Source organism: Columba livia, chromosome 3, assembly GCF_036013475.1.
Source record: "Columba livia isolate bColLiv1 breed racing homer chromosome 3, bColLiv1.pat.W.v2, whole genome shotgun sequence".
NCBI classification, from domain to species: Eukaryota; Metazoa; Chordata; class Aves; order Columbiformes; family Columbidae; genus Columba; species Columba livia.
In genome coordinates, this window is record NC_088604.1 from 120,908,736 (window position 1) to 120,935,728 (window position 26,993).

Genomic DNA, 26,993 nt, shown 5'->3' on the forward strand with positions numbered 1-26,993 from the left:
GTGGGGACGTGATTGGCCATCACTTGGTCTACGTTGGCCATGGCCAAGTCAAAGGCAATCACGGTCTAGATCCACCAAAGCCCCATCAGTTGGGTCCTTCCCAACACACAGGCCCTGTCTTTCTGTGCTCTTCAATTTTTTTGCTGTCGTAACTAATTAAAACCACAGGCAATTTTAAGGGTGACAAACTTCCTTTATTGTTTGAAAAGAGAAAAAGAAATACATTTTCTCATGGAAGAGAAAATGCTGCAAGGCTCAGCATGGGAAGGAAGGCTTTCTAGACTCCTGCCTTGTGGGGAGGACACACAAGACCTTGGCCCATCCAGACCAGCTCCAAATCAACCCCAGGCGTCCCCATATCTCTCAACCCCACCTCTCTCAGGAACGGAGCAACCAAAGCCAACAATGAGATCCTGGTTGGGTGCTGATGCTGTCTTGCACTTATCGGGGGTCTTGGGGTGGTGAACACAACCCAAAACACCCATCAGACATGGGCTGACCATTGAATGGCCAACGGTCGCCAAGCCACAGTCATCCAGTGCCACGGGAGTGACACCACCACGCTGCCAGGCTCTCAATATGTATATATATATATATGTCTTTTTTTTTCCAATGACTCGCATCTGACCTTTCAAACACCTGTGCAGCCTTAAACGGCTAAAAATACCCACCCAGCTTTGCATTCGATTTTCATATTGCAACAAAGCTCACTGTTTCCAGCAGGTTTTCTCGTCTTTCTGGCAGGTTCTAGGATGGTCGACCTCCCCTCCGGTCAAACGCGGCACAGATGGAGGCGGCTGCGGGCAGGGATGCTCAGGCTGCTCCAGCACGTGGCCAGGGAGGTCCCTAGGAGGAATAAAAGGGCATTATAGATGCTATAACCATATCTATTTAGATGGTGTAAGACAAGCCCGAGGATGGTAGGACCAAGGGCACCTTCGCCACCACCAGCGAGGGCTCCGCAAGCCAACACCCACCTCCTGCTGCCCTTCCCCACCATCCTAAACCTACTCTGGATCTTAAAGTTAAGACCTTTAAAGCTTAAGCTAGACTGTAAAAGCAAGACTACGGGGTTATTCCTGTTGACGACACCACTGTACCTACAAAAGCTGAGCTTAACTCTGCCAAGAAGCCTGCGGATGTTGCGTTGATGGTTGGGTGAGGTCAGGAGCCCTCATGGGGCCACGAGGCCTTTTCTTCCCCGATTTTGATGAATTTCTCCTCGCCGGCCTTTTGACAGGCTCATCTGTTCATTTTTTCCCCTGGAGGAGCCACCACTTCCCAGCCCAGGGGGTCACTGCTAATTAAAACACGCTTCGTCTCGGCGCAATTACGAGCGTCGCGCGCCGAGAGAAGAACGGTTTGGCAAAGACATAATCATCTTGGATATTAATTAGGGGAAATAAAGTGGGAAGATGGCGCGATGGCCCTTCCCTAAGGGCAGCAGACCACAGCGTCCCCCAGCATCCCCTCAGCGGCACTAATTGGCGCTAATTGGCGTCTCTAACGATGCAGACTGGAGGATGCGGAGAGCAAAGGGAAAGGTCAAGGGGACCGCATCTCTGCCTCAGTGCATCCCCACCTCACCGCATCCCCACCCCACTGCACCCCCGCCCCACTGCACCCCCGCCCCACAACCGTGCATGGCCCTATGTTCAAAAAGCACAGAATTCTCTGAAATTTGTATTTTTCTTTGTTAAACAAACCAATAAAACCCCTGAGCATCAGAGGTGACGCAGCATCCCAGCGCCCATCCTTCCCCCGTCACCGGGTGGGGAAGAGCCACGAGCGCCCGGCACCGACATTCAAATGACTTATTGGCAGAAATGGGTTTAAAAATAGGGTTTTTTGTGATAAACAAACTAACCTCATACAGGAAGTGAGCTGCAAATACTAAAAACTTGTATGCTGTAAGAGAGCTGGTAGAACACCGAGCTGCCCCGCAAAAGCAGAGAAAAACAACAACAAAAGAAGCAGCTGAGGGGGTTTTAAGCTGTTTTCTTGATTCTTTAAGAATCTACACATGGGGAAAAGGGGGTAATTGAGGGCAGGGGGACCCTGTGCTGCTGGGGGGTGGGAGAGTTTAATTTCTACTCGTGGCCCCTAAAATAAAGGCAAAGCCCGGCGATGCGTCGCAATGTGAACCCCGGCACTTCAAAAAGCTTTTGCTTCTGCTGCTGCAAAGGTTAAAGCAGTTTTCCTACCGAAACCCCAGTGTGGGCTGTGAAAGAACATGTTAATGAAGAAAATTTCCCCGGGGGCTGCTCTTTGATTATCACCAAAGCCATCGAGTTTCAGTTTGAGTTATTTGTATTTATTTATGAAAACAAAGATTAAATAAGTAGAACGAAAACAAAAAGCTCATCCTAATTTCTGAGCGGAGCCCGGGTAATTCAGACTCAGAACCTCTCCCCCAACGCAGGTAGATGCAGATTGCTTTCCCCTTTGCTTTGAGAAAACACAACGAAACAGACACAAAACCTGAGTCCCCTCCGAGCTGCTTGTGAAATATATTAAAGAAAATCAAATAAAAACCATTCAAATGCCCTTGTTGGCTGCAAAAACGAAGCTTGAAGAGCCCCCAGGGCCGGGGGATGATGGTGCAGGTATTTATCTTTTCATGTGTTTTCACTTCCATGGCGAAAGCACCGCTTGAAGAACACACACCAAAAAAAGCCCTTCAGTGGTCTCGCAGCCTTTAACGTGTTGTTTTTCTACATATTTTATGTTGTTGGCTTTTGTTATCAGTCTCATCTGCAATTTGTGGCCAATTCTGTCATGCTTTAGGCAGACATCTTGTTCCCAAAAACTGTTTGCAAGCTCTGGGTGACGGCACAGCCCCGAACGCCACAACGACTAAAAGGGCAGATTTAACCCCAAAATCATCGCTGGGCCCCATTCCTGTCCCCGCGGCAGCGCCGAGCCGTGGGGCAGCCCCAGCCCACCCCTCCGCCATGCCCCACTTTAATTCCAATCCTTCGCATCTCCCCATCCCCAGAGAAGCCGAACCCATCCCTACGCAACTCGTTGGATGTTCCCCCATCCCAAACAACCTTTTCCACCGTATTTTTCCCATCCGTGGGCGCAAAAAACATCCCCTCCATCCCACCCCAGCCCTCCTTTATTTCAAGGTGAATTAAAACAGTTGCCTTGTTATTTACCACCGAAAAATAAAAAACCCAAGCGCCGCCAATCTGGGACCTATTCAGTATTAATAGCGAAACCAAAATAAAGCAAATTAATACCACAAGATTAAGTCATTCTTTAAAAATTAAAATGAAAGTCATTAAGCGCCGGCGAGCGGAGCCTGATAGTGAGAGCTGGTTTTGCTCGCAGCCATATCTTACGGACTTAAATTTGGCTTAAATTGGGCTTATTTTTGGGGTGATTCAAGTGAAAGGAGAGTCTCGCCGCCCCCGTTTTGTTGGGGTTCGCAGACAGAGCAGCACGATGCTGGAGGGAAGTGAGTGATGAACCGCATCCCCGAGCGAATCCCCCCCGGCCCGGGGCTTCGAAATAAGCGATTTTGGGGTTTTTCGGAGCACGAGCCCGCCCGGCGGGGGCAGCCCGGCCGGGGGAGGAATGAGACATTGTGAAACCCAACTCCTTTTCCTGAGCCGCCGGCAGCGCCACGGAGCCTGGCCCGGAATAAGAGCTCAAACGGTTTCCCAAAGCGGGGGCGGCAGGGGCTGCTCCCCCCTCGCCTACAGACGGGCACAATTTTGGGGTCCCCATTGCGGGGTCCAGCTGCCGCCTGCGCCCCCACACCCGAGCCCCCCAGCCCCAAGTGTCCCCCCATCGCCTTTGTGGACAGGGGTCCCACCACCCCCATCCAAATGTCCCCCTTATTTATGCCAGATACAAATACATCTATTTTTAAATTTTCTTCTTTTTTTTTGGCCAAAAAATAATAATATATATATATATATACATTTATTATTTAAACTCAATCTCTCAGGGCTCTCCCAATGCTCTCTCCACTTCCTGTGACAAAACAACACACGCTTCGTTTGAAACTCATTCTTCCTCTATTCAGCGCCGAGAAAACAATGACCAAAAGCACCCCCAAAAATTACACCTCGCACCCCAACCGTCCCCCCCGCTGCCCCTTCCAACCCTGAGGGGAGGACGGAGCTGAAACAGCACCAGCAATAAACCCCTTATCAAGAGACTGTAATTGAAAGGGCTGGATGTCAAAGCTGAAGGTGAATTTCCACTTCGCTATTTTCGTCCCGCTGCTGTTCGAGTCAAACGCTTCCCCCCCCCCCGTCAACCTCCACGTCATCGCTTTAAAACCGAGTCAAAAAGCGGCTAAATCGGGTAAAGGTTCCCCAAATTCCCATTTTGAGTCATGCGTGATTCAGTAATATTTGCCGCTCGGCAAAGGGGAGAGCTGATACCAGAAATCAAGCCATTTTAGTTTGACTCATGTGGAAAGAGTGAAACACAGAGAGTGCCTTGAAATGGGGCTTTTACTACACTATTTACCGCACGCCAAGAAACCAGAATATTGGAGGATTTCAGCCCTGAATTGGCAGCGTTTCGGGGCAGCCGCGGGCTGAGGTTTCCCCTCTGCAAACACACACGATTTGGCCGCTTTTTGAGCATCCCCGGGCAGCCGGACGAAAGAATCTATGGGGGAAAATGGATTTGTGCTTGATCTCATTTTGTTTCATCGTCATTTTGCAAATTCGGGGGAAATCGCCTCGTACCGTGGCGAGGAAAATGGGCTTTACCCAAAGCTGATGAACCGGTGACAGCTGGCTCGAAAATAAAAACCCACCTGAAAAAGAATCATACGGGGACTTTCAGGTGTGTTTGGCAATTTGCCTTGCTGAGAATTAAGCTGAAATATATATATATATATATATATATATAAATAAAAAAGCCCTAGGAGGGAATTTTGGGGCTGGTCACTACCATTGGGTGAAAGCTTCAGTGTGGAGAGCAAGGGGAGAAATTTTGGAGGAAAAAGAGAGGATTTGGGGCTGTGTTTTTGGGCTGAATCCCTGGTGGATGCTGCCGAAATCCCCGCTCGGCCCGCCGACACCAATCGCTTCAGCAAAGCTCGCTGAAAACAAAACCGAGAAACAGCTTGTGGTTTGACATGAATCTATTTACATTAAAATATATGTATTTAAAAAAAAAAAAGAAACAACAACAAAAAGAAGACACGACGAACCTTTTGGGGACGGTGAGAGAAGGCGCTCGCGGCGTTTGTGAGGTCCCTGACATTTAAGCTGGGCTCAACGAGCGTGGCGGCCTCACGTGTTACTCACGCTCCTCCTTAGGCCTGGCTTAAAATTAGGAAGGGCTTTTTACTCTCTCCCCTTCACATCCCTGCCAGACAGACAAACAGGCCATCCAGAGGAGCGAGGAATTAACTCCTGGACATGCATAAGGAAGCCCCATCCATTTCCTGACATTCCAGCCCCAAAAAACGGGCACAGCTGACAAACCAAACCAAACCAAACCAAGACAACACAAAGCTGCATTTTTGGCCATTCCCCATGGCGCTTTGCTCATTTGCTCGGCCCCGCGATAGCACACATCAAATACAAAGGCATTTCTTTGCAAGGTTTGTATTTATTCGCAACACCGTATTTGTTTGCAAAGCTCGTGTCTGTTCGCAAAACCTGTGCTTGTTTGCAAAGCTTGTAGCGGTTTGCACCACTTGTGTTTGTTTGCAAAGCTTGTACTGGTTTGCACCACTTGTGTTTGTTTGCAAAGCTGGTGTTTGTCTGCAACACTCGTATTTATTTGCAATACTTCTACTTGTTTGCCATGCTTACACTCGTTTGCAACACTCGCAGTTATTTGCAAGGCTGGTATGTGTTTGCATTGCGTCTGTTGACTCGGTAGCACCCAATTCTTCGCTTTCTCAAGTGAAAAGAGGGTGAGGAGGCGCGGCGGATCCCGGCGAGCGCGCTGCCCCAGCTGCCCCGGCTGCGCGGCCCGGCCGTGGTTTCTCTTGGCAGGTCTATTCCCTTTTTTCTGAGTCATTCTGAGATCACTCGACATCTCGAGCACGCGGCAGCAGCAGAATAAAAGACGCTTTTCGAGCGCAAATCGGCGCCGGTTGCCGGCACGGGCTCCCGCCAAGCCCTGTGCCCCGTGGCCCGGCAAAGCGCGGCCAGGGAGCCTCGCCGGCAGCACCCAGCCCCGGGAAACACAACAGCGGCTTTGAAACCCTCCTGGCCAGCAGCTCCTCCGGGGTCCTGAAGCGCCAAAGCCCTCGAGATGTGCAGCCGTGGCTTTGTGCCCAGCAGCATCCCTCCTGCACCCCAAAATCCCTCCCACACCCCCAGCATCCCTCCTGTATTGTCAACGTCCCTCCTGCATCCTCAACATCCCTCCTGCACACCCATCATCCCTCCTGTGCCCCCAGCATCCCTCCTGCACCCCCAAAATCCCTCCTGGACACCTAAAATCCCTCCCACACTCCCATCACCCCTCCTGTGCCCCCAGCATCTCTTCTGCACCCCAAAATCCCTCCCGCACCCCCAGCATCCCTCCTGTATCATCAACATCCCTCCTGCACCCACATCGTCCCTCCTGTGGCCCAGCATCCATTCCACATCCTCAAAACTCCTCCTGCATTCTCAGCATCCATCCTGGACCTCCAGCATCCCTCCTGCACCCCCAGAACCCCTCTTCTGCACCCTCAGTATCCCTCCTGGACCCCCAAAATCCTTCCCGTGCCCTCCGCATCCCTTCTGCACCCCCAGAACCTCTCCAGCATCCTCGACATCCCTCCTTCACCCCTACCGTCCCCCCTGTGCCCCCAGCATCCATCCCACATCCCCAGAACCCCTCCTGCACCCTCAGTATCCATCCTGGACCCCCAGTATCCCTCCTGCACCACCAGCACCCCTCCTGCACCCTCAGCATCCCTCCTGCACCCCCAAAATCCTTCCCATGCCCTCAGTATCCCTCCTGCACTCTGAGAACCTCTCCAGCATCCTCAACAGCCCTCCTGCACCCCCATCCTCCCTCCTGTGCCCCCAGCATCCATCCCACACCCCCAAAATCCCTCCTGCATCCTCAGCATCTGGTCTGGAACCCCATCATCCCTCCTGCATCCCCAGCACCCATCCTGGACCCCCATCATCCCTTCTGCACCCCCATCGTTCCTCCTGTGCCCCCAGCATCCATCCCACACCCCCCAAAACCCTCCTGCATCCTCAGCATCCATCCTGGACCCCCAGCATTCATCCTGGACCCCCAGCATCCCTCCTGCACCCCCGGAACCTCTCCAGCATCCTCGACATCCCTCCTGCACCCCCATCGTTCCTCCTGTGCCCTCAGCATCCCTCCCACACCCCCAAAACTCCTCCTGCATCCTCAGCATCCATCCTGGACCCCCAGCATCCCTCCAGCACCCCCAGAGCCTCTCCAGCATCCTCAGCATCCCTTCCCGCACCCCTCCCAAAACACTCATTTCAGGCACAGCGGTGCAAATATATGATATATCGGGATAAAAACCCTCCCACCTGGGCTCAAACCACAGCCGGGGGGGGCTGGAATGGTGGCCCCCCCAAATCTCTGCTCCGGAGCCCTCCCGCGCTTTGGCTGCCGGGAAAAAGCGCTGGCTCAGCACTTCTGGAAGCTACAAATCACCCCGTCAGGAGGGGGACGCGGCTCGCTGGCCTCTTCCCTCCGGTATTTGTTATTTCGGTAGGATAGCGGCACTGCCAGCACCAAACTGGGCGCTAAACGCCCCCAAACCCCCCAAAATCCACGGTCAGGCGCAGGTGCCAAGGTTGCAGCCGCCCCTTCTCACCCATTGCAGCGTCGCCCCGAAAATCAGCGTTAAACCAGCGCAAACAGCCCGAATTTCCACTTGCCCAGCTCCCGACCCTCCCAGCCCAGCAGTGCTGGGGGTCCCCTGGGCACCCACATTATTGGGGGTGATGATAGAGACCCCGGCTGCCCTGAAGGATGCGGTGGCAATGGATGGGGGGGCGAAGATTTTGGGGTAACAGCCAAGAATTTGGACCCCAGGAGTCCTGAGCCATCAGCATCTCAACCCCACCCAACACACAAGCTAAAGAGTAGAAAGTATACAAAAATTATACAAATATATTACGTATAGATATCCTATATAAACATAATATGTATCCTCTATATCCTATGTGTGTATCCTATGTATGACAATATATAAAAAATATCTTTTGTATATAAAATGCATAAAATATATGGGAGGGGTGGCAGTTACCTGGAAAGCACCCGCCAAATCTCACCCCACCCTCCTATTTCCCAATTCTCCTCCTATTTTAAGAGCCACAAGGGTGAAGCCGAATATCAGCCCATGAAAGAGCTGAAAAATATGAAAATATTTTAAGTGTTGGAAATGAAGAAAAAGCTGGAAAATACTAAAAATATTGAAAATATGACAATAGTTGAGATGGTGACAATGGTGCGAGTGTGGATGATGCTGGGTCTCGGGCTGCTGGGTGTGCAGCCATTGCCCCCTTGCCACCCCCTGCAGCCCTGCCCCACGCTGCAAAACACCCTTTGGCCACAAACAGACCCAAAACCTCACCAAATAACCCCAAAATGGCTTTCCTCCTTTTTCTCCATTTTTCCTTTTAAGTTAAACACCTAGCTTGATTTATACATCTATTTATAACGACACACGCCACCTTTGCACATTAAAAAACCCTTAATTATTTTAATTAACGACACCATTTGCAGCAGAGGTCACGACATCAGCCAGGCCTAACAAAGCACAGCTTTAAGCCAGATTAATTTAGACTTTTCTCCCGCCTAAACTGCTGCAACTTCTATCCAAGCTGCGCAAACCCCCTTATTTCAAGAAGAAAACAGAGTCGCTGTGTAATCAAACTAATGGGAAAAGAAGAAAAGAAGATGAAAATAAGGTGTTTTTTCCCCATTTGGGGGGCGAGGGTGCGCAGCTTTGCTGAATCATGCGCCTGGTTTTATTTATATAATTGTTTTCATTTATATGAGTGATAATGAAAGTAAGAGAAGCGCTTTGGGGGATTTGCAAAGCTGAGTCGCTGCTCCGGGAATTCATTCAATGGGGGGGTGAGGAAAGACAGAAAACAGCCTATTTTTGTGCTTTGCTTTAGCAGGAAGGTCCCCAGAGCCAAACCCCCGCTGGCAAACAGCAGTTCCCCCCATCACATTGCGGTGGTTTGGTTTTGCTTGGCCCCGCACTGATTCCAAACCAGGCGGTGTGACTGGGATGCCCTGATTTTAATTCTTTAAATCCGAAATGGTGGCTGAATTCCTGCTGCACGCCCAAGGGGACACCACCGTGCCGCCACCAAAACGCGGGTTTGTCACATCTAAAAACCAGAACTATGAGCAGGGTTGAAACTATCGAAGCTCCCAGACCACTAGATCTCTCACACAGTGGTTGATAAGCGTAAGTTTTGAAAATACGGCGTAAAACAGCACGATGAAAACGTGGAAAGTTTTCTACGCGAGTGGAAATGAACGTATTGAGGCGTTGCTCAATGCAGGAAGGGAAAAGCCCGGCTGTGTTAACGCTGTGCGTGCAGCTGAGTGAGCAAGGGGGGCGGCGCCTTCGCGCCGGGATTTGGTCCAAACCGGTAAATATTAAAAGATGAAATAAACTACAATGAAGAAGAGCACCATGCGGAAGGGCTGCGGGCAGCGTGGCGGGGGCAGAGCTCTGACGCGCGCGGAGAAACCCCCACCCACGGGCAGCCGTTTCGGTTTCGAGGCGCCGCCAACGGCGGGGGACGAGCTCCTTCCTCCGGTGGGGACAGGGAGGGGGGACGGCGGGGACGGGCGGCTGCACTGGAGGGGGCGGGAGGTGGCGTCTGGGAGATGTGGATGGTGGCACTTGATGGGGATGGGTGGTGGCACATCAAGGGGTGGATGGCGGCATGTGGAGGGGATGGGTGGTGGGACATGATGGGGATGGATGGTGGAACAGGGAGGGGACAGATGGTGGCACATGGAGGGGATGGATGGTGACGTGGAGGGGATTGATGGTGGCATATCCAGGGACGGATGGTGGCGCATGGAAGGGATGGATGGTGGAACATCCAGGGATGGATGGTGGCACGTGGAAGGAACGGATGCTGGAACACAGAGGGATCAGAAGGAAGGAAGGGATGGATGGTGGAACATCCAAGGACGGATGGTGGCACATAGAGGGGACAGATGGTGGCACATCCAAGGATGGATGATGGCACGTGGAGGGGACGGACGGTGGAATATGGAGGGGACAGATGGTGGCACATCCAGGAATGGATAGTAGCACATCCTGGGATGGATGGTGGCACATGGAAGGGACAGATGGTGGCACATCCAGGGATGGATGGTGGAACATGGAGGGGACAGATGGTGGCACATGGAGGGGACGGATGGTAGCACATGGAAGGGACGGATGGTGGCACATCCAGGGATGGATGGTGGCACATCCAAGGATGGATGGTGGCACATCCAGGGACTGATGGTGACATGTGCTGGGGACCAGGTCTGTCACCCAGCAGTGGCACCATAACCCCAGCCACACCAAATTCACACTCCGGTCCTTGAAGGTGCTTTTTTTCTATTTTTAAGCCCCCTGTGAGCCAAAATCCCCAATAACTGTTTGGTCTGGACACGCAGCATCACCAGCCCGCGCCAGCCCCGGGGCTGCGCTGTGACTGCGCTGACAGGGACACCACACAGAGCTGTAACCCCACCACCCTCGCCCCCAAGCGAGGGACGGGGCCGCCAAAATCCGGCCGCGCTGCTTCGGTCCCCCCAGCACCGTCACCCCTTTTGCCAGCACGAGGCGACCGCGCTCGGGCTTCAAAGCGGGGTTTGTGGTCGGGGTCAGGATGCCGAGATTAACACTTGCTTGCCTCCAGAATAAAACCATTTCTCCTCCTCTGCCGCACCACAACCAGGTGGGAAACCCGGGAAAGGGAAAAGCGGGGGGACGCTGCACCCCTGCACGGCACCACCAGCACCAGCAAAGGGGAAGAGCATCCCCCGCCGGCATCTCCCCTCTCCCGCTGGCTGCTGACTCATTTTTGGCCAGCGAGCCCACGCGAGCCACAGCACCTCCCACCCCGCTCCGTGGGGGTTTTTCCTTCCCTCTTCTTCGTCAAACGGGCGCCAAGTTACCAAAAAACCCTCGTCACGTGGCCCCGCGACGCGCCGGCCCCGCTCGCCTTTACGGGAACGGCACAACCTCCGAAAAAACACCCGTTCCCAGCCGCCGAGCCCCGACATGATGCTCTGGGATGGCAGCGGGGATGGGGGTCCCCGCGGCACACGCAGCCCCCTCCCCAAACCAGGCGCCCGGGGCTGCTCAGGGTATGATCTCCGGGGATGGGGGGTGCCCCAGCTGGGTGGTCCCTCCCAAAATTGGCACTGGGCACCACAAACCACCCACCCCATGGAGACACCCACCCTAACGGCAGCTCCTTTCAGCACCTCCAGAGCCAGCGCCTGTTGTTAAAAACAACAATAATCCTGGCCGCACAGGCACAGATGTCACTTATTTCCCACCGTTAAGTGATGACAACCAAAATAATTGGGAAGGGGAAAAAAAACCCCATCCCAAACCCCGCGTTGATCTCTGCTCGCAGCCGTGCCCCGATGGACTCACCCGCCGCAGCTCTGAGCTCCATCAGCCCGGCTTAACAACACCCCGCGGGAAAACAGCCTGGTTTCCATTTATCCTGCCTGAAAATCCTCGTCTGCTGCTTCTGTTCCAGGGCATCACCTGCGGAGGAAGGAGATCTTCGTTAGCGGTAACGAGAATGCCGGACGTGTGTATGTTTCACCCTCTTGCCTCCAGGTTTACACCAGCTCCAGGTTTGCACCAGCTCCAGGTTTACACCAGCTCCAGGTTTACACCAGCTCCAGGTTTGCACCAGGATGGTTTGTGCCACAGGGGGGACATTGCGGCAGGATGCTGAAGCACCGGGAATTCATCCCTGCGCTCCCCACACGTCCCATTTTACAGGCGTTTGATGATAAGGGTTTAATACCAGCTTCTCTGGGGAAAGCTCAGACCCACACAGAATGCCGTTAATGCTTAAATATTAAACATTAATGGAAATATTCATAAATAATATGAATAAAGCAAGGGAATGTCAGGGAAACAGACGAAAGCCGGGTTTAGCGTCCTTCCCTGGGCTGTGAGGATGGTGCGCAGCGTGGATAAAAAATGGATGGATAAAAATTCCACCAACCGGGGCAAATTGCAGCCTTTCCAGTGCAGCCCCGGCCTTGCGGCTGGGGTACCGCAGAGCCCCCCGCTTGGGGGGCAGCCGCCTCCTCCCAAACCAGCCCCATACACCTGGTGTCCCACACCACCCCGGTTCCTGCACCTCTGGACCACAACAAGCCCATCCCGCTCCTACCTGCTGTCTCCTTGCAGCAGCTGCCGGCCCGGGACGTGCCGGGGGGTTTATAGGGGTTATATTCCCATCACTCCCCGCCCCGGGATGCGGGAAAAGGAGATTTTCCCATGGCCCACGGGCTCCCCCCGGGAAAGGCTCGGGGGTTTTTTCCCATCGGAAAGGGAAAGGTCTCGTTTCCCAGGGCTCGCAGCCAAACCCACACAGGTCATGGTGGCAGCGGGGGACCGGGGAGGGGACCAGACGCACCAAACGCTCCGTCCTGGGGATGGGGGGGGTCTGCTGAGCGGCCCCCAGATGCTCACCCCACTCCGAGCCCTCCCCGTCGCCGGCTGAGGGACCTGCCGCCCTGTTTCTGTCCCACCCCCCCGGTTTTCACCCCGGGTTTCTGCTCTGTGCGATTTCGCCGCGGCCGGGACGGCGGTTCTGATGTGTTTCAGGAAAATGAACCGAGCCGAAAATGGCTTTTACCGGCAAGTTTGTGCCCCCTGATTCCGCCAGAGTTCAGAGATGAGTCAGGTGGCAGCAAACAGCCCCCGGGGGGGGGAACACTTTACTCAGCCTTTTGCAAATTCACGCTATTTAAAATAAATCAGATTCACCGCCCAGCGGTGGCTGCAGCGATGGCTCAGCCCCCTCCGAGCATCCCCAGCATCCGCACTTTGTCCATGCATCCTCCAGCATCCCCACAGCTCAGGGCGGCTTTAACCCTTCCGCCACCGTCACCACCAGCTCCTCAGCTCGGTGTCACCGCAAGCGCTTTGGTGACAACCCAAAGCACAGAGGCGAACCCACCACTCGCCACCGGCCGTGCTTGTGGCCCACGGGCCATGCTCTGGCTCATCCGACGGATGCAAGCGCCCACGGCGCAGCAAAAACCACCATGATGGTGCTTAAAGAGGGAATATAGAGGGGTTAATTATAGAGGGGTTAATGATATATTTCTACACATTGCCCCGTGGTGATCTGAACTGCTCCATCCCTCTTGGGCTGTTTCACATCCCCGCGCTGTTTGTCGGTGAATTTATCGGCACTAAAGCACCGATGCTGCCGGCTCCTGCTCTCCCCGGGCACTCCAGGCTTTCCCCAGCCCCTAAAGCTCAGGTATTGCCCCAAAAAGCAAAGGGATGGCAGGTCCTCCTTTCCCACTTGCTATTGCAATTAAAATGGAAAACGTGCTGGCGTTCATGAGCATTTCTCTGGAAAAAGCTGGTTTCTTGGCCCAGCTTCAAAACCCAGTTCAGCAGAAAGCGCCGGCCCGCTCCAGCCTGCAGCTGCAGAGCTTTCTGCAGAAAACGGGTTGCAGGGGTTTTTCTTATAAACGTTTTTCATCGTCAAAACTCCAATTTTCCTTCTAAAAAGAGAACAAGGAGCTCTGAAGGGGCGGGAAGCGTTCCTGCTGGGCACAGGGCGGCATGGGGAACGGGAGCATCAACCAGCACCAGGGGAACCACCCGGCTTGTGGAGCCTCAGCTCTCGCAGGGGGACAAAAAATAGACAGAGAAGACAATTTGCAAAAAATAAAAGCAAACACACCTAGAAACGCTGCGTTGTGTTTGTTTTTCTGCCAGGGAGCGGGATGGGGGGGAGTGTGGGGTGCAGCAGCAGCAAGAGGTTTGGGTTTGTCTTTCCTTCTGGGCAGCGGTGGATGTGGATTTGGAGAACGGAGCCCTGCAGAGAAACCCCCGTGAGGTGGATTTCCCGGTGGGACTGAGCGCCCGGGGATGCTCCGTGCCCTGGGGGGATGCAGGATGGACCGCGAGATGCCACCGCCGGTCACCGCCCGTGGGGTCTGCGTGCAGAAAAGGGTCCAGGCCAAAGCAACGACCCCAAAGCGTCCCCGCGGGTCGGCCGACCTGCCGGCACCTGCCTTCCCACACGGCGCAAAAACCCCGAGGCGCTAAGTCACAGCAAAACCATGAAAGCAAAACCACAGAGCCCCAAAGCACCTCTGAGTCACTGTCCCGGCCGCCGCCGCCCCGCGGCTCCCAAAACTCGCCACCACCTGCTCCCCCAGCTGCAAGGGGACATCTGGGCGCTGGTGGCATCGCCAGGAGACAAACTCCTTTGCCTATGCGGGCAGGACACAGGCAGCCGCCCACCCCATGAGCAGAGCCGCGGTGACCGGTCCCACCGGCTCAGCATCCTCCACACAACCAAACCCGAGCGGGCGGCCAAAGCGCTTCCTTCCCCTCTCTTTCTTGTAAAATCGCCCCGTCGGTTTGGGTTTTTAAACATTATTATGGTTATTATTTTAAATTGTGAAAAATGCTAACTTGAAACGTGAATGGAGATGAAACACTTGCAGAAAGCGCTACCAGGATTAGTCACTGGTTGTAACATCTCTATTTACATGAGTCACGGGAGGTTGGCAGCGTGGCTCTGCAGTTAAATCCCTGCCGGGCTTTCGGTTTTTGGGCTGTCCTGGGGAGACCTTTTGGTAACGTTTGGTGGTTCTGAGCGGAGCTGGCAGCTGCGTCCCGGCACGGCGCTCACCGAAACGCCGGCACTACCTGCAAGGGCTTTGCCAGGGGATTACGCAGCAGCCGGGGCTGGAGGCAATGCTGGGAGGGCAGGATTTACCTCCATTAACCGAATAATTTCCCCATTTGTGACAAAGATGGGAAGAGGGAGAGGTGGCCGGTGGGTGATGGACGGGTGGGATGCAGCTGGGTGACACGGGGGCCAAGCCGGTGACACCGGGCCCTGGCAGCGGTGCCGGCAGAGGTCACTGTCACCAAAAAACTGTGCACCCTGGCTGAAAAAGGGAACTGGGCAGGGAAGGCGATGGGGCAGGCCCGGGGTTGAACAGGCGCCGCGCTCCAGCGGCCACGAGGCCACCACGCTGGCGACCTCGGTCCCCAATGGTGATGGCACAGTGATGGATGGGGCGGCTGAACCAGCATTGCGGTCCATGGGATGGGCTGGAGAAGCTGCGATCTCCCCATGGCCACAGTGGGGACCTCCAAGAGCACCAACTGAGATTAAAAGCAAAAAATGACCAAGCAGGACCCTGAGCGCCCACAGGCACCCGTGGGTCTGTTAAATCCTTTGCAGAGCCCAAGCGAGTGTGGTCTGGACTGATTTGGATGGATGGATTCACTTTCCACGGCAAAACGCAGCAGGTCCCAGGTGGTGGGACCCTGGGAGATGCAGGAGGACACATCAGTGCTGTCCCTGGGCCCCCAAAGCCCAGCAGAGAGCCCCCAAACTGCTTGTGAGCACAGCACAAAAATAACCCCCCAGGAAGGTGATGGAGTGCCCTGGGTAGCCAGATGTGACCCTGGAGCAGCTCAGGCTTTGTTCCCAGCTGCACCAGGAGCTGCCACCCACAGTGACCCGGGCAGGGCACCCCAGCGGGGCAGGGAGAGCCCCAGGGCACTGCTGATGGGTACAGGAGCCCCAATTTCCCCCCCATCTCCGAGCAGAGCTGCTGCCCTCTGCAAAGCCCCCCGAGCGGGGATGCTGCGGGGGACCCCTCTCAGCCAGCGCCCCCCAAGCAGATCCCCCCCACTCGGGGGCAGCAAACGCTCCCGGGGTGCCCAGAGACCCGCAGCAAAACCCCAAACCCAGCGCTCGCAGTTTAAACGTGCAAAATTCAAAATATTCACCTTGGGAGAGCCCAGCACCAAGCAGCACCCAGCAGCGCGCAAGGCGTCGCAAAATCTCTTGCATATATATAAATTTCGCAACTCACAGCCAGCAGCTAAAGCAACCAGCTCGCAAAGCAGCAGTAAATAGCAGCTTACCCTGGCAGGCAGAGGGACCCCGGGGCCAGGCAGCCCCCCCAGGACCGGAGCAGCATCCCCAGGGTCGGGGGAGCCCGGGGGCTCCGCGTGGGGCCGGCGGAGCGGGGCCGACAATTCGTAACGGGCGCCCGGCAGCCGGGCCGAGCCTCCCGGGGCTCTGCCCACACCATTGGTCCAGGTCGCGGCGGCGGCTGCTTTCAAATTCTGCTAAAAGCCTTCAAAAGGAAACAGGAAGCCTCTCGGCAAACACACACGACCGGGTTCCCCCCCCCAACAACCGGGCTGCTGCAAGGGCAGGAGGGGGAGACACAACCATGGGCACTGCGAGCTCCCAACCCGGGGGGATGGAGCCCCCGACCCTGGGGAGATGGAGCTTCCAAGCCTAGGGAGGTGGAGCCCCCAAACCCAGGGAAATGGTGCCTCTGACCCTGAGGAGATGGAGCCCCCAGCCCTGGGGAGATGGAGCCTCTGACCCCCAGGAGATGGAGCCCCCAAACCTGGGGAGATGGAGCTTCCAAGCCCAGGGAGATGGAGCCTCTGACCCCCAGGAGATGGAGCCCCCAAACCTGGGGAGATGGAAGCTCTGACCCCCAGGAGATGGAGCCCCTGACCCCAAGGAGATGGAGCCCCCAAGCCTGGGGAGGTGGAAGCTCTGACCCTCTGGAGATGAAGCCCCTGACCTCAGGGAAATGGAGCTTCCAAGCCTGGGGATATGGAGCTTCCAAGCCCAGGGAGATGGAGCCCCCGACCCCCAGGAGATGGAGCCCCCAGCCCTGGGGAGATGGAAGCTCTGACCCCCAGGAGATGGAGCCCCTGACCTCAGGGATATGGAGCTTCCAAGCCCAGGGAGATAGAAGCTCTGACCTCTGGGAGATGAAGCCCCTGACCCCAGGGAAATGGAGCCCCAGACACTGTGAGCTCCCGACCCCAGGGAGATGATTCCTCCAGCGCCAGGGAAGCTGCTGCGCTTTGCAGCTCCTTCCAGGGCTTTGCTTAAAGCCTGGCTTTGCTTTTCCATTTTCTTCTTGATCAAATGCAGCCTCATGTTGCAGCTTCCCAAGCCACCAGGGTCACAGCAGAGCCTGGACCATAAACCACGTCCACAATCCTGATCAAACTCATGCAGGAAAGAGCACACCTTGAGTTCAGGGTTCTTGCTTTTTCACCCCAAATCCAGCATTTGTGCTGGTTTGTGCTGTTTGCCCTTTCCCTCTTGCAGTATTCATAGGGCAATAAAAGCAACAAAGAATTTAAAACAAAGAATAAACCTGCGCAATTTGTTCTGTGTTTGTGGTTGGGGCTTCAGGAGGCTCAGAGAAACATCCCCTGTTGGTACTATGAGCTGCTAGTGCTCTTCCACACCTGAGTCTTCCCAGGATTAGAAAATCACTGAGGTTGGAAGGAACATCTAGAGCTGGTCTGGAGTAACCCAGGGGATGTTTCACTGAGCCAGGCAAAGCAAGAGTTTCATTCATTTTGGGAAGTGAGTGTTTAACGCTTCGCTTTTCCCCAGTCTAGAAGGAAGAAAGGACTTCCCCAAGCTGCACAGACGGCCAGATCGGGCTCCAGAGCCTTTGAGCTCTTCATCCATCGTGTTGTTAAAGACTTGACCTCCCCCAGAACAAAACACCCACTTGCCAAGGAAATTAGATTAAAAAAGGGGAGGGAGTTGGGACTGTCCTGAGCTCCACCTGCTTGGAGCTCGTTCCTTACTTCAGGACGCCTTAAGCTGCTAAACCCCTTGGTTAATACACAAACATTTGCTTTTTAATAACATTAAGAAGGTCTGTTTTATGAAACAGAACAAGCGTGGAAGCAGCTCCGCTCCGGGCTCAGCGCCCTGGGGAAACACAGGCAGGCAGCGCAGCGGAGGTGAAGGAGACACAAACCAATGCCCAATTATTTAAATCGCCTGTAAGCAGTTTCAGTTCTTGCCCAGACATAACGTAGCGTAGTGGAGGCAGGTGTTTTCTCAGCAGCCACTGACTAATCGCAGAACAAAGATCAGAAAAGAAGAAAAAAAAAAAATCATCAAAAAAAAGATGTAAACAGTGCAGTAGTGAGTATGGCGTGGGTGAGCCGGAGCGATTTATACCTATGGGGTGCGTGTGCTTATGTAAGAGAGACGCGGTAGCCTTTATGGGACCAAAAACACATAAATAAGGCTTGGATGAGGCTGCAAGCTGCTGGCAGCTCTTGGAAAGCACGCGGGGCACCGTGTGCCAGCCCCGAGCCAAGACGAAAAGCAAGTCCCGTCCCCTCCAGCACCTCGTGGAAGACGTTTAAGGTGCCTCGCAAGCAAAGAAGTTATAAAAGCAAGGACATTTTACAGTTCCCAGCCAAGCTCTTCTCCGAATTCCCCGCAAAAAGACATTCGTAAGCAACCCTTAGTTACAAAAGTAAATTTATTATTAGTTCACTTTAACAATTTTTTAATCCACTGTAACAATTTATAAATAACTCCTGGCCATACGTCACCGCACCCGGGGACAAGTTTGAAGTTGACGTCGTTTGGGAAGGTCCAAAAGCGCGCTAGAGCACCATGGCGTGCGGGTTGCGGAGCAGCAGCGGCGCCAGCCGCAGCAGCGCCCGCACCGGCACGTTCCACTGCCGGAACTTCAGCAGCAGCTCCGAGAACCGCGTGCTCCCTGAAACACACCAAGGCAAGGCGGAAAATGAGAGCGTGTTGGTGTAAAGGAGCCGTCGGGACGGAGGGAGAGCCAGCTGGTGTGTGGGGACGCGCTCACGCCGCTCGTGTGGTCGCGACGCTGGTTAAGAAGTTGTTATATTAGAATTGTAATTGTAATAAATCCTAAATTTGAGTGTAGCAGAGGGCACAGAGAACCAGGATTTCCACGCAGGGCTTTTGAGCGGGACAGAAATCCAGCCACCTGACTGGGAAATATCCACATTAACCTGCAGTGAAATGGCCCAGAATTTCCGCAGGTCCCAAAGAGCTGGAACCTCAAAGAGCAGGCGATCGCTCTTGTCATGTATGTATAGAAATAAGAGATTTAAAGGATATTTGGGATATGGCTGGCTCCAAAAAAAGAGAACATTTTCCCCATTACAGCCTGTCTTCTCCCATCCTGCTGCCTGCAGGAACATCCTTACCCACAGGTCAGGAAAAAGCCAAGACTTTATCCAGGCTAATTCTCACCTCTTTAGTGCTGCGTACAGTCTCTACTTTTCACACCCAGATCCAAGACAATTAAAGAATATAAACGGAGGGAACAGCTTTCCGAGGAGACACACGCTGTCACGTAACTCAGAGGACAGACCGCCAGGCTCACCTTCCAGGCCCCCGGCCGCCAGCTGCCCCGGCGTGGGGACGGCGTGGTAGACGAGGAAACACGCCAGCATGCTGCGCTGCGGCCCCTCCGCCGCCCGCCCGCTCAGGTACGAGTGCAGAGACACGTCCCCGCCGTCTGCAAAACACACCAGACACCCGTGACGTCCCCGCTGCGCTCACCCCTCGTCTCCGCTCCAGGGAATCCTCCCTTCAGTTACCGCTTTTCAGTACTTTCGAGGCAAATCGAATCAGTAATAAGAACGCTGAACTGAGCGGAATTAGCGTTATCGTCTCTACCTTGCAGCCACTGATCCAAAGTGTTGTCGATCGCGCACTTCATCAAGGGCAGGAACTCGGAGTTCATGAAGAGCCCTCGGTTTGGATTCCTGCTCAGCCTCTCCTGGTGGCTTCTGGAACTGAAGAATTCTAACACCAGCTTTATCTGCCACAGCTCGAACGTTTCGGACATTTCTCTCCTCTCTAACCTCCTCACAGCCTGGCGGAGGGGAAATACAAAGCATCCGTGAGAACGGGAGAGAAATGCTGCCGCCATAAACACGAAACACATGAACCCTAAACCCCCTCTTGCCACGGGCTGCACTTTGAGAACCTACCGAGAAAAACTGCTGCTAATGTTTCTGGTTAAGTCCAGTTTTCATTAACTTAGGTTATTCTATCACCTACACTGAACTTATGCCAAAGCACAGTTTTAAAAAGGAAAAGGGTTCACCCACCTGATCTATGGCGATGTACGTGGGCAGCATCTCTGGATTTTCTCGGGTAACACAGTCGTAAAGAATCAAGCAGAAAAGATCCAGGATTTCCTGTTTCTGATAAAAGACGCGTGGTTAACAACGCACACACGCCAGATACAATTTATTTCAGGTTCGTGCACTGCTCGGATTGCCTTCCATTAAAATTAACCCACCGTATAAATTATCAACAGCTAACGATGCTACGCAGCTTGCTTTCATTCTTGGGCTTAGTAAAACCAGGCATAATGCAGCTGTATTTTACTCCCTCCTTTAAATCATTTTGTGCAAAGAAATACTGTGTGAAACACCCGAACCCTTCTGCAGTGACTTCACCTAAATGCTGCAGGACACTGACCAGGCTCTCAGGATTTGTTAAACACGTGCTGTGATGAACGCAAGCAGTGTGGACAAACAGCGACCGATAAAACCAACGGTAAAAACACACACAACAAACAGCGTAGGGTCAAACCTGTTTTACGCCTTTGTATCACAAGTGAGCCCTTCGAATATTCCCTGTCCCCACTACTTGAAGGGCTGGATTCTGTTCCTCACTTTACTGCAGGATTTTCCCACCTGTTACTTATGCAAGGATAAACCACGCTAGTCCGCGTCTGGGCATCATACCTGGCCCATGTTCACGGTCGGTTTGCAAAAATAATCGGCGAACAAAACCAGCGCAGGATCAGAAGTGAAAGCTGGGATGGCTTCTGGCTGAAAAAACAGATTAAAATACACTCTCAAAATGAACATTTTGGTTTTACTGCACAAACGTAATAGCAATTTATACCCAACGCTTCCTTCCTCACCACACGAGACGACCATAACCTACACCGAAAGCACATCACGGGCAAAAAACATGCCCAAGGCTCCTGCCTGCCCACGGCAAGCACTCATCATGCCCTGTGAAAGCCACCCGACTTCCTTTCCCTCCAGCAAAGCACGTAACTTCAGCTCTTGTAACCGTGGGGCAGAGCTGGGTGCTGGAAATAAATAACAGCCCTGGGGGAGGCAGAACTCCCGGCGGGGAAGCGGTTTGGGAGCGATACCTTGAAGGCCCGAGCTTCGGAGCTGCGGTGGGTCACGCTCTGCGCCAAGAGGCTGCGCCAGCCCATGGGGTCCTCCTTGTAGGAGCGCTGGCCGGCCCGCAGCTTCACGTACAGGACACCCCCCTTGGCGAGGATCGACCTGACAGAACAGCAATTCACAGTCAAATCTATCCAGATTGATGCACACACACAAGGAGGCAGAGCTGGAAAGGGAACGTGAACTCAGCAGCTCATACATGGCAACATCCCCACTTAGGCTTGTCCTGATTATTTAAACCCTGCCCCAGTTGCGTATGTATCAACTCTTGGTGTCTTCAGGCAGGCTGCTGTGATGGCCACAACGGCGACAAAAAAGGGATCGGCCCTACAAATAAAAGGAATTTAACTTCCTGAAGCCACTGCATGTTCTTGTGAGACTCAAGGATGAGCTCCCGGCACCACAGAAAACTGGGCGAGTTGGTACCCACAGCTTTAAAGGGGTGATGTGATGGTCCTTTTGCCATGTAAACAGAAAAAAACCACCCCAAAACCAAAAAACACACCACCAAAAAACCCGACCAACCAAAAGCCACCAAATGCTGCTATTCCTGCCCGAGCCTGCAAACAGAAACACGCAGCAGCTCACGGTGGCACGACTGCAAAGCAGCTGCGCGTTTGCCTGATTCGGAGTATCAGTTGCACTGTTAAATGTAGGCACCGGGCATCCTTAAAACAACTAAATTATCCGTATTGAAATTAACTGCTTGGCATAACAATATAGCAGCAATTCACATGTAGCGAGACAGGGAAAACAGATGCTGAAGACACGGACCGATAGATGCTGCATCGTTGTGCCTAATTAATCTCAGCAGCGGTGCTTAAAGTAACTAAAAAAACCATGTTATTGATGAAAGATGCAGCTGGCTTCTGTACGGCGGCAAGTCACGCCGTAGGCTGTTCAGCGCCAAGATGAGAATGATTTTACCCGCTGATACTGTATTCCGGTAAGATTTCTGTTTTTCACGGTTGCCCGACGGGGAGTTAAAATGCAGCAAGCAGTGCTTTGTATACTTCACGTAACATGAGAAAAATAGTATTTCAGAAAGCTGTAACAGTTAGCTAACTACTGTATCAACAGGCTGGGAAACGTGACATCACGGCGACTCAAAACTAAACTAAAACCATGAGTTTAAGATGGTTTCTGGTAGCGCTCAATCCCGCTGCCAATATCTGCGGTTTTTACTATCAGGTTTTCCCCTGCCCTGTTTTTGCATGAATTATTCACATCAATAGGTGAAACCAACTACGCAGTTTCTTTCTTCGGCCTAAAGTGCTGTCAAATGCATAACAGTGAACTGATCAGAACCAGACTTCTTTCCAAAACGTAGGTGGTACAAGTGCAGGAGGTTTTTAAAAAAATATTACCAAAAAATACTACTACAAGGTCATGGTTCAGTTAAGCGTTATAAAGCGTACTCACTTTAGATGATTCGTTCCCTTGCTTAAATCTATTAATAGTTCCCAGTACCGTGGCCCCTTCACTTTGATCTGTCAACGTAAGCATTTTTATTATTAGATATAAGCAGAATCACAAAATACAAGAGTTTTCCACACAAGCTTACAGTTCCTTCTGGGCCCTGACAAGAACAGGTGCCCTTTTACACCGCTGCCCACCCAGAAAAGCCAGAGGCAGAGCACCGAGTTCTGTTTCTCCTACAGAAAGCTTTCTGGCGCAGGGAACTCCCCCTTTTGAAGAACTGGTTCAGTTATTCATGAAAATGGAGCCTTTACCTGCTTCAGTAAGTGAAGCTCTGGAAGAAGCATGGGTGCCATCAGTTCCTCGGTGGCTTCCGCGTACCACTGCGTGCCCTTCAAAACACCACCGGTGTTCCCACGTTAGTAAAGCTCATTTTCGCGTGAAAAGGAAGAAAAATGTGCTCTCATTTCCAACAACTCCATTGGCAGAGGTCAGTGAGTTTCTGTGCCTGAGCTCTGAGTAAACTCAGGACTTAGCGCTGCCTTTAATGTCAGGAAACTTCAGCCTAAACTAAAGATATTTCCCATGGATGGACCAACACATAATACTGCACAAGTCAGGCACGATGTAACTGAAATCTGAAGGTTTGAGAAGTAAAACTGTATTATGAATGTGCAGAATGTGTTGCCAGAGCCACAGGGGACCTGTCTCGCACCTCTTCCCCGCCCCAGAATCCCAGGAACTTTCTTTAGCCCTTTGATGAGCGTCACCTGCCTCATGTAAGCCCATACAAAATAAATCCTGCAGAAAACTTCCCCAAAAGCCACATAACGCGAGCACCCAGGAGAAACACCAAACCACCCGCTTCTGCAGACTTAGGAGAAGGTGTTTAAACCCTCTGATGGTTCCAACCACCTCTGTGCCTTTCCAAGTCCTTCCTCTTCAGAAAGAGGAGAACTAAGACCCTGGGCCAGTCACTACACACGTGACTGTTTGAAAACTTTATGGTGTTTTCTCCTTGTCCTGTATTCTGCTCTCAAGGTGACATCAAATCCCACGTCAGATGTGAGTGGGCTGAGCACAACCCTTCAATTATTTGTGTAGAATCTGGCTCGTCTCCAGCACAATTTGGAAACAAACCCAAGGCCGCCGGCCACAACAATGAAAACAGCGTGAAAATTTGATATATCAGAGCTTTTGGGTGTCTCCCACACCTTCTCAAAAGCCTTTATTTTGCCTCCCTGACACGTTACCTTGTACGTAACCTCTATCAGCGCGTAACAGGGAGTGTTGGAATCCACGTCAACGGGCGTTAAGAGCCGCGGTTCTGCCGCCAGCACGTACAAGTGACGCAGAGCCTGGAGGTGGTACCTGCGCAAGGGGACGAGGAGTCAGCAGGGGATAATCCCAAATACCACACACTACACACAGCTCGGGATCCAAGAAACTAAAGAGAAATTTGTAGTAACATAGGAGGCTTTATATTTTTTTACTAATGTGTGAGTTAGCTAACAGATCACTACCATCATCTTATATCTTACTTCTTTTCCACTTCTTCTTTTAAAAACCTCCAAAAATTAATTTACAGAGCACCTCGGTAAGAATTCTGGATCACTGTCCTCTAGAAAATCTCTTTTGTAAGATGATTTAGCTCAAGAAAATACAAACCCTAGCGAACCCTTACCGGTTGTCCGTGCTGTGAACAGGGAAGTGCGGGTACAGAGCGCACAGGAGAGCAGCAATTGAAGAATTCGAAGTGCTCAGGGAATATCTGTAGAAAAGCAATATCTATTAGTTTCCATGCTAACGAACACAGCTGTTTGAAATACTCTGGCGTCCCAGGGAAGGGAAGGACAGTAGCAAAGTGCACACAGACCAGGAATCTCTAATTTTCTAACACCAATGTGTTCCTACAACAGTAAAAACAAACACATAGTGGTAGGGAATAAACACCGGCCAGAAACATTCCTGTGGCATTTAAGTAATGCAATGTCTAGATGACAACAGGAATTTCATTTGCAGAAGACATCTTAATGTATCTGTATGTTATCAAAAACAATAATAAAAATCAAGTAAACTGCACGCTGCTCCAGCTTTTGCAGGAGAGGTGAAAGAAGAAACAGAAAACATCTTTGGAAGTGACAAGTGACCTTCCTCCTCCCAGAAAGAGCAGCCCCAGAGCCATGTGGTGAGCCAGGTGGAACCCGTAGTTCATCTCCCCGCCCGTCTTCTTGTGCATGAAGCGGCAGAGCTGCAGCACTTTGAGGTTTCCGGATCCAGCCATCACCATGGCCAGGGCCAGCAGCAGCACGCTCAGGCACGTCTCCAGGTTGTAGTGACCTGTCTGGGGGCAGAAGAGGGGACGCACGGTTACGCTTCTCTGCTCAAACGCACGTGGCCACTCTGTCTAATACGCTGCTTTTACCCCCGGGTTTGAAAAACCACATTCCGCAGAAAGAGGGAGAGCGGAGAACCTTAACAACAATGATTCACAGCCCTGCCGTGTTCTATAAATAGTCTGTAATACTGAAAAGTAAAAGGGGATGGTTTTGTTTCCACCAAGGTTTTGGTGAGGGTAATCAGAGTACATTACAGCAAAGCCTCCTTTCCGCAACCAGAAAGAACTTACTATTGAAGCTGTTGGTGCTGACAAACACTTCAGGAAATCTGTTGCATATTTGTACTGGAAAGAAAAGAAATGCACAGTTAATATAGATACAAAAGATAAGTTACAGCGCTATGGAAATTTAAGGGAAAAAATAAAAGCCTCTTACCAAGCACTGAAATGCTGCCTGATTTTCCGAACCAGCAAATCGAAATCCCAGTGCCAAGCAGGCTCCGGCGATGATGTAGACGTGCGCTTGCCTAATAAGAAACACAAACAGGAAATGACTAAATATTTCTCTTTTCCTCATCTGAATATGCACCACAAACTCCTCTAAAATTAAAAAAAGGGAAAACTGAAAAGAAATGCTGACTTATCCAGAAAGCAGAGAATTCCCTAAGTATCAAAGGAGAGATTTTTTCACACTGATATCTCCAGAAAGTGTTCAGCTGCATTTTTCAGAAGAACAATTTTTGACACGGTACTTACGCCAGTGTTTCTAAACTCAGGTCTTCAGACGAAGGCAGCTCTGTTGCATTCAGAGATATACTGTTCTCTCTGATGATCTACAAAAAGCATAAGAGAGAAAAATTAATCCAGGGAAAGCTGGTTTAAAAACTGAAACTTTGAGGGTTCGTAAGTGACACAAAACAGCTCAGTTTCACGGGCACATAAAAGCTGATTTTTCCTCCACATGCTCCACTGTACTGCTGATCCACCTTTCGATGCTTATTTATCTCTGATAGATACAATGAGATGCGAGTCCCCAGCGTTCCCATTTCCATCCAGGAATCCAATGGAGCTCTCACCTCTGCCAGGTGAACACGGTTAATGTACATTTTCTTGCGCAGTTCACGCGACTAAGGAAACGTTCACATGCAGAACAACTCAGCGAGGTGTAAAATTGGGCAGCAAACACGTGAAGTGTAAATACCTACTTGAGGCACGTTGCTATTCACCCACTTGGAATTGGGCAAGATGTCATCCCACAAAATCAGGCATCGAGCCAAGGTCTGAACAAGTGAGAAACACAACACATAAGAAAAAACCCAACACAAACATCAATGGCATTTTTAATGTACTAAATGCATCCGGAAACACAGACAACGCAGCTACCCACTAGCAGCTCCTTCCCTGCTTCTCAGCCTTCAGATCAGGAGTTACTCGATAGCTTTTATTTTAAGAGATGCAAATTCTGCTTGCAGAAAAAAGAACCACAAAATGAATCCTTGCGAGGATTTATCTTTAGCTGGTAAACTGAGATGAAAATTCACTATGTACTGACAAGAGATGCTAAGGCCTAACTTATTTTTTATCTGTGAAATTAAGTTGGGGAAAGCTATACAAATTTACCTAAACATTTTAACATTCTACATAAAAACGTATCATTCAAATACTTCTCCCTAAATTCTGTCCCCAGTGCTGCATGACAAGCATGCTGATTTACTACAAGCAGAAATTATTGGAAGGTATGAGTTTGGCTGGCAAGCAACAGGGTTACCAGCTGTCTAAAGGATTTTGCAGGACAGGTGTGTGGGCTGGATTAGAAATTTGTTAAAAATTGTATTGCTAAATAGATTGAGAATGAAACAAAAGAAAACCTTACCCTCAACAAAAGGAACTCCGGTTTTACGAAGTCCAGCAAATACATGGTATCTGGTGCCTGCAGCCAGTCAGCAATGGATCTGCAGGGCACAAAGGAACAGGGTTTCCAGATCGTGTTTCAGCAAC

At 51.9% G+C, this 26,993-nt stretch overlaps 1 protein-coding gene and 1 long non-coding RNA gene across 3 annotated transcripts in view; both read right to left on the reverse strand.

The window, feature by feature from the left end:
• Positions 1-172: 172 nt before the first annotated feature.
• On the reverse strand, positions 173-16,247 carry LOC110355200 (uncharacterized). Its single transcript, XR_002407685.2, has 3 exons — positions 16,109-16,247; positions 11,603-11,719; positions 173-846 (listed from the first exon to the last, which is right to left on the reverse strand). It is a non-coding gene; the product is annotated as an uncharacterized LOC110355200 (long non-coding RNA).
• Positions 16,248-18,495: 2,248 nt separating this feature from the next.
• The window catches only part of ANAPC1 (anaphase promoting complex subunit 1), a 29,282-nt gene continuing 20,784 nt past the window's right edge, over positions 18,496-26,993 (reverse strand). For both annotated transcript variants that reach the window (XM_021280425.2, XM_065059415.1), the window contains exons 32-47: positions 26,869-26,947; positions 26,201-26,275; positions 25,752-25,828; positions 25,432-25,522; positions 25,287-25,340; positions 24,808-25,001; positions 24,342-24,428; positions 23,911-24,028; positions 22,972-23,049; positions 22,661-22,728; positions 21,202-21,340; positions 20,780-20,866; positions 20,135-20,230; positions 19,698-19,896; positions 19,402-19,536; positions 18,496-18,756 (exon numbers count right to left, since the gene is read on the reverse strand). In XM_021280425.2, coding sequence (XP_021136100.2) covers positions 18,641-18,756; positions 19,402-19,536; positions 19,698-19,896; positions 20,135-20,230; positions 20,780-20,866; positions 21,202-21,340; positions 22,661-22,728; positions 22,972-23,049; positions 23,911-24,028; positions 24,342-24,428; positions 24,808-25,001; positions 25,287-25,340; positions 25,432-25,522; positions 25,752-25,828; positions 26,201-26,275; positions 26,869-26,947 — 1,693 coding nt within the window. In that variant the 3' untranslated portion in view covers positions 18,496-18,640. The remainder of the gene's footprint in view (positions 18,757-19,401; positions 19,537-19,697; positions 19,897-20,134; positions 20,231-20,779; positions 20,867-21,201; positions 21,341-22,660; positions 22,729-22,971; positions 23,050-23,910; positions 24,029-24,341; positions 24,429-24,807; positions 25,002-25,286; positions 25,341-25,431; positions 25,523-25,751; positions 25,829-26,200; positions 26,276-26,868; positions 26,948-26,993) is intronic.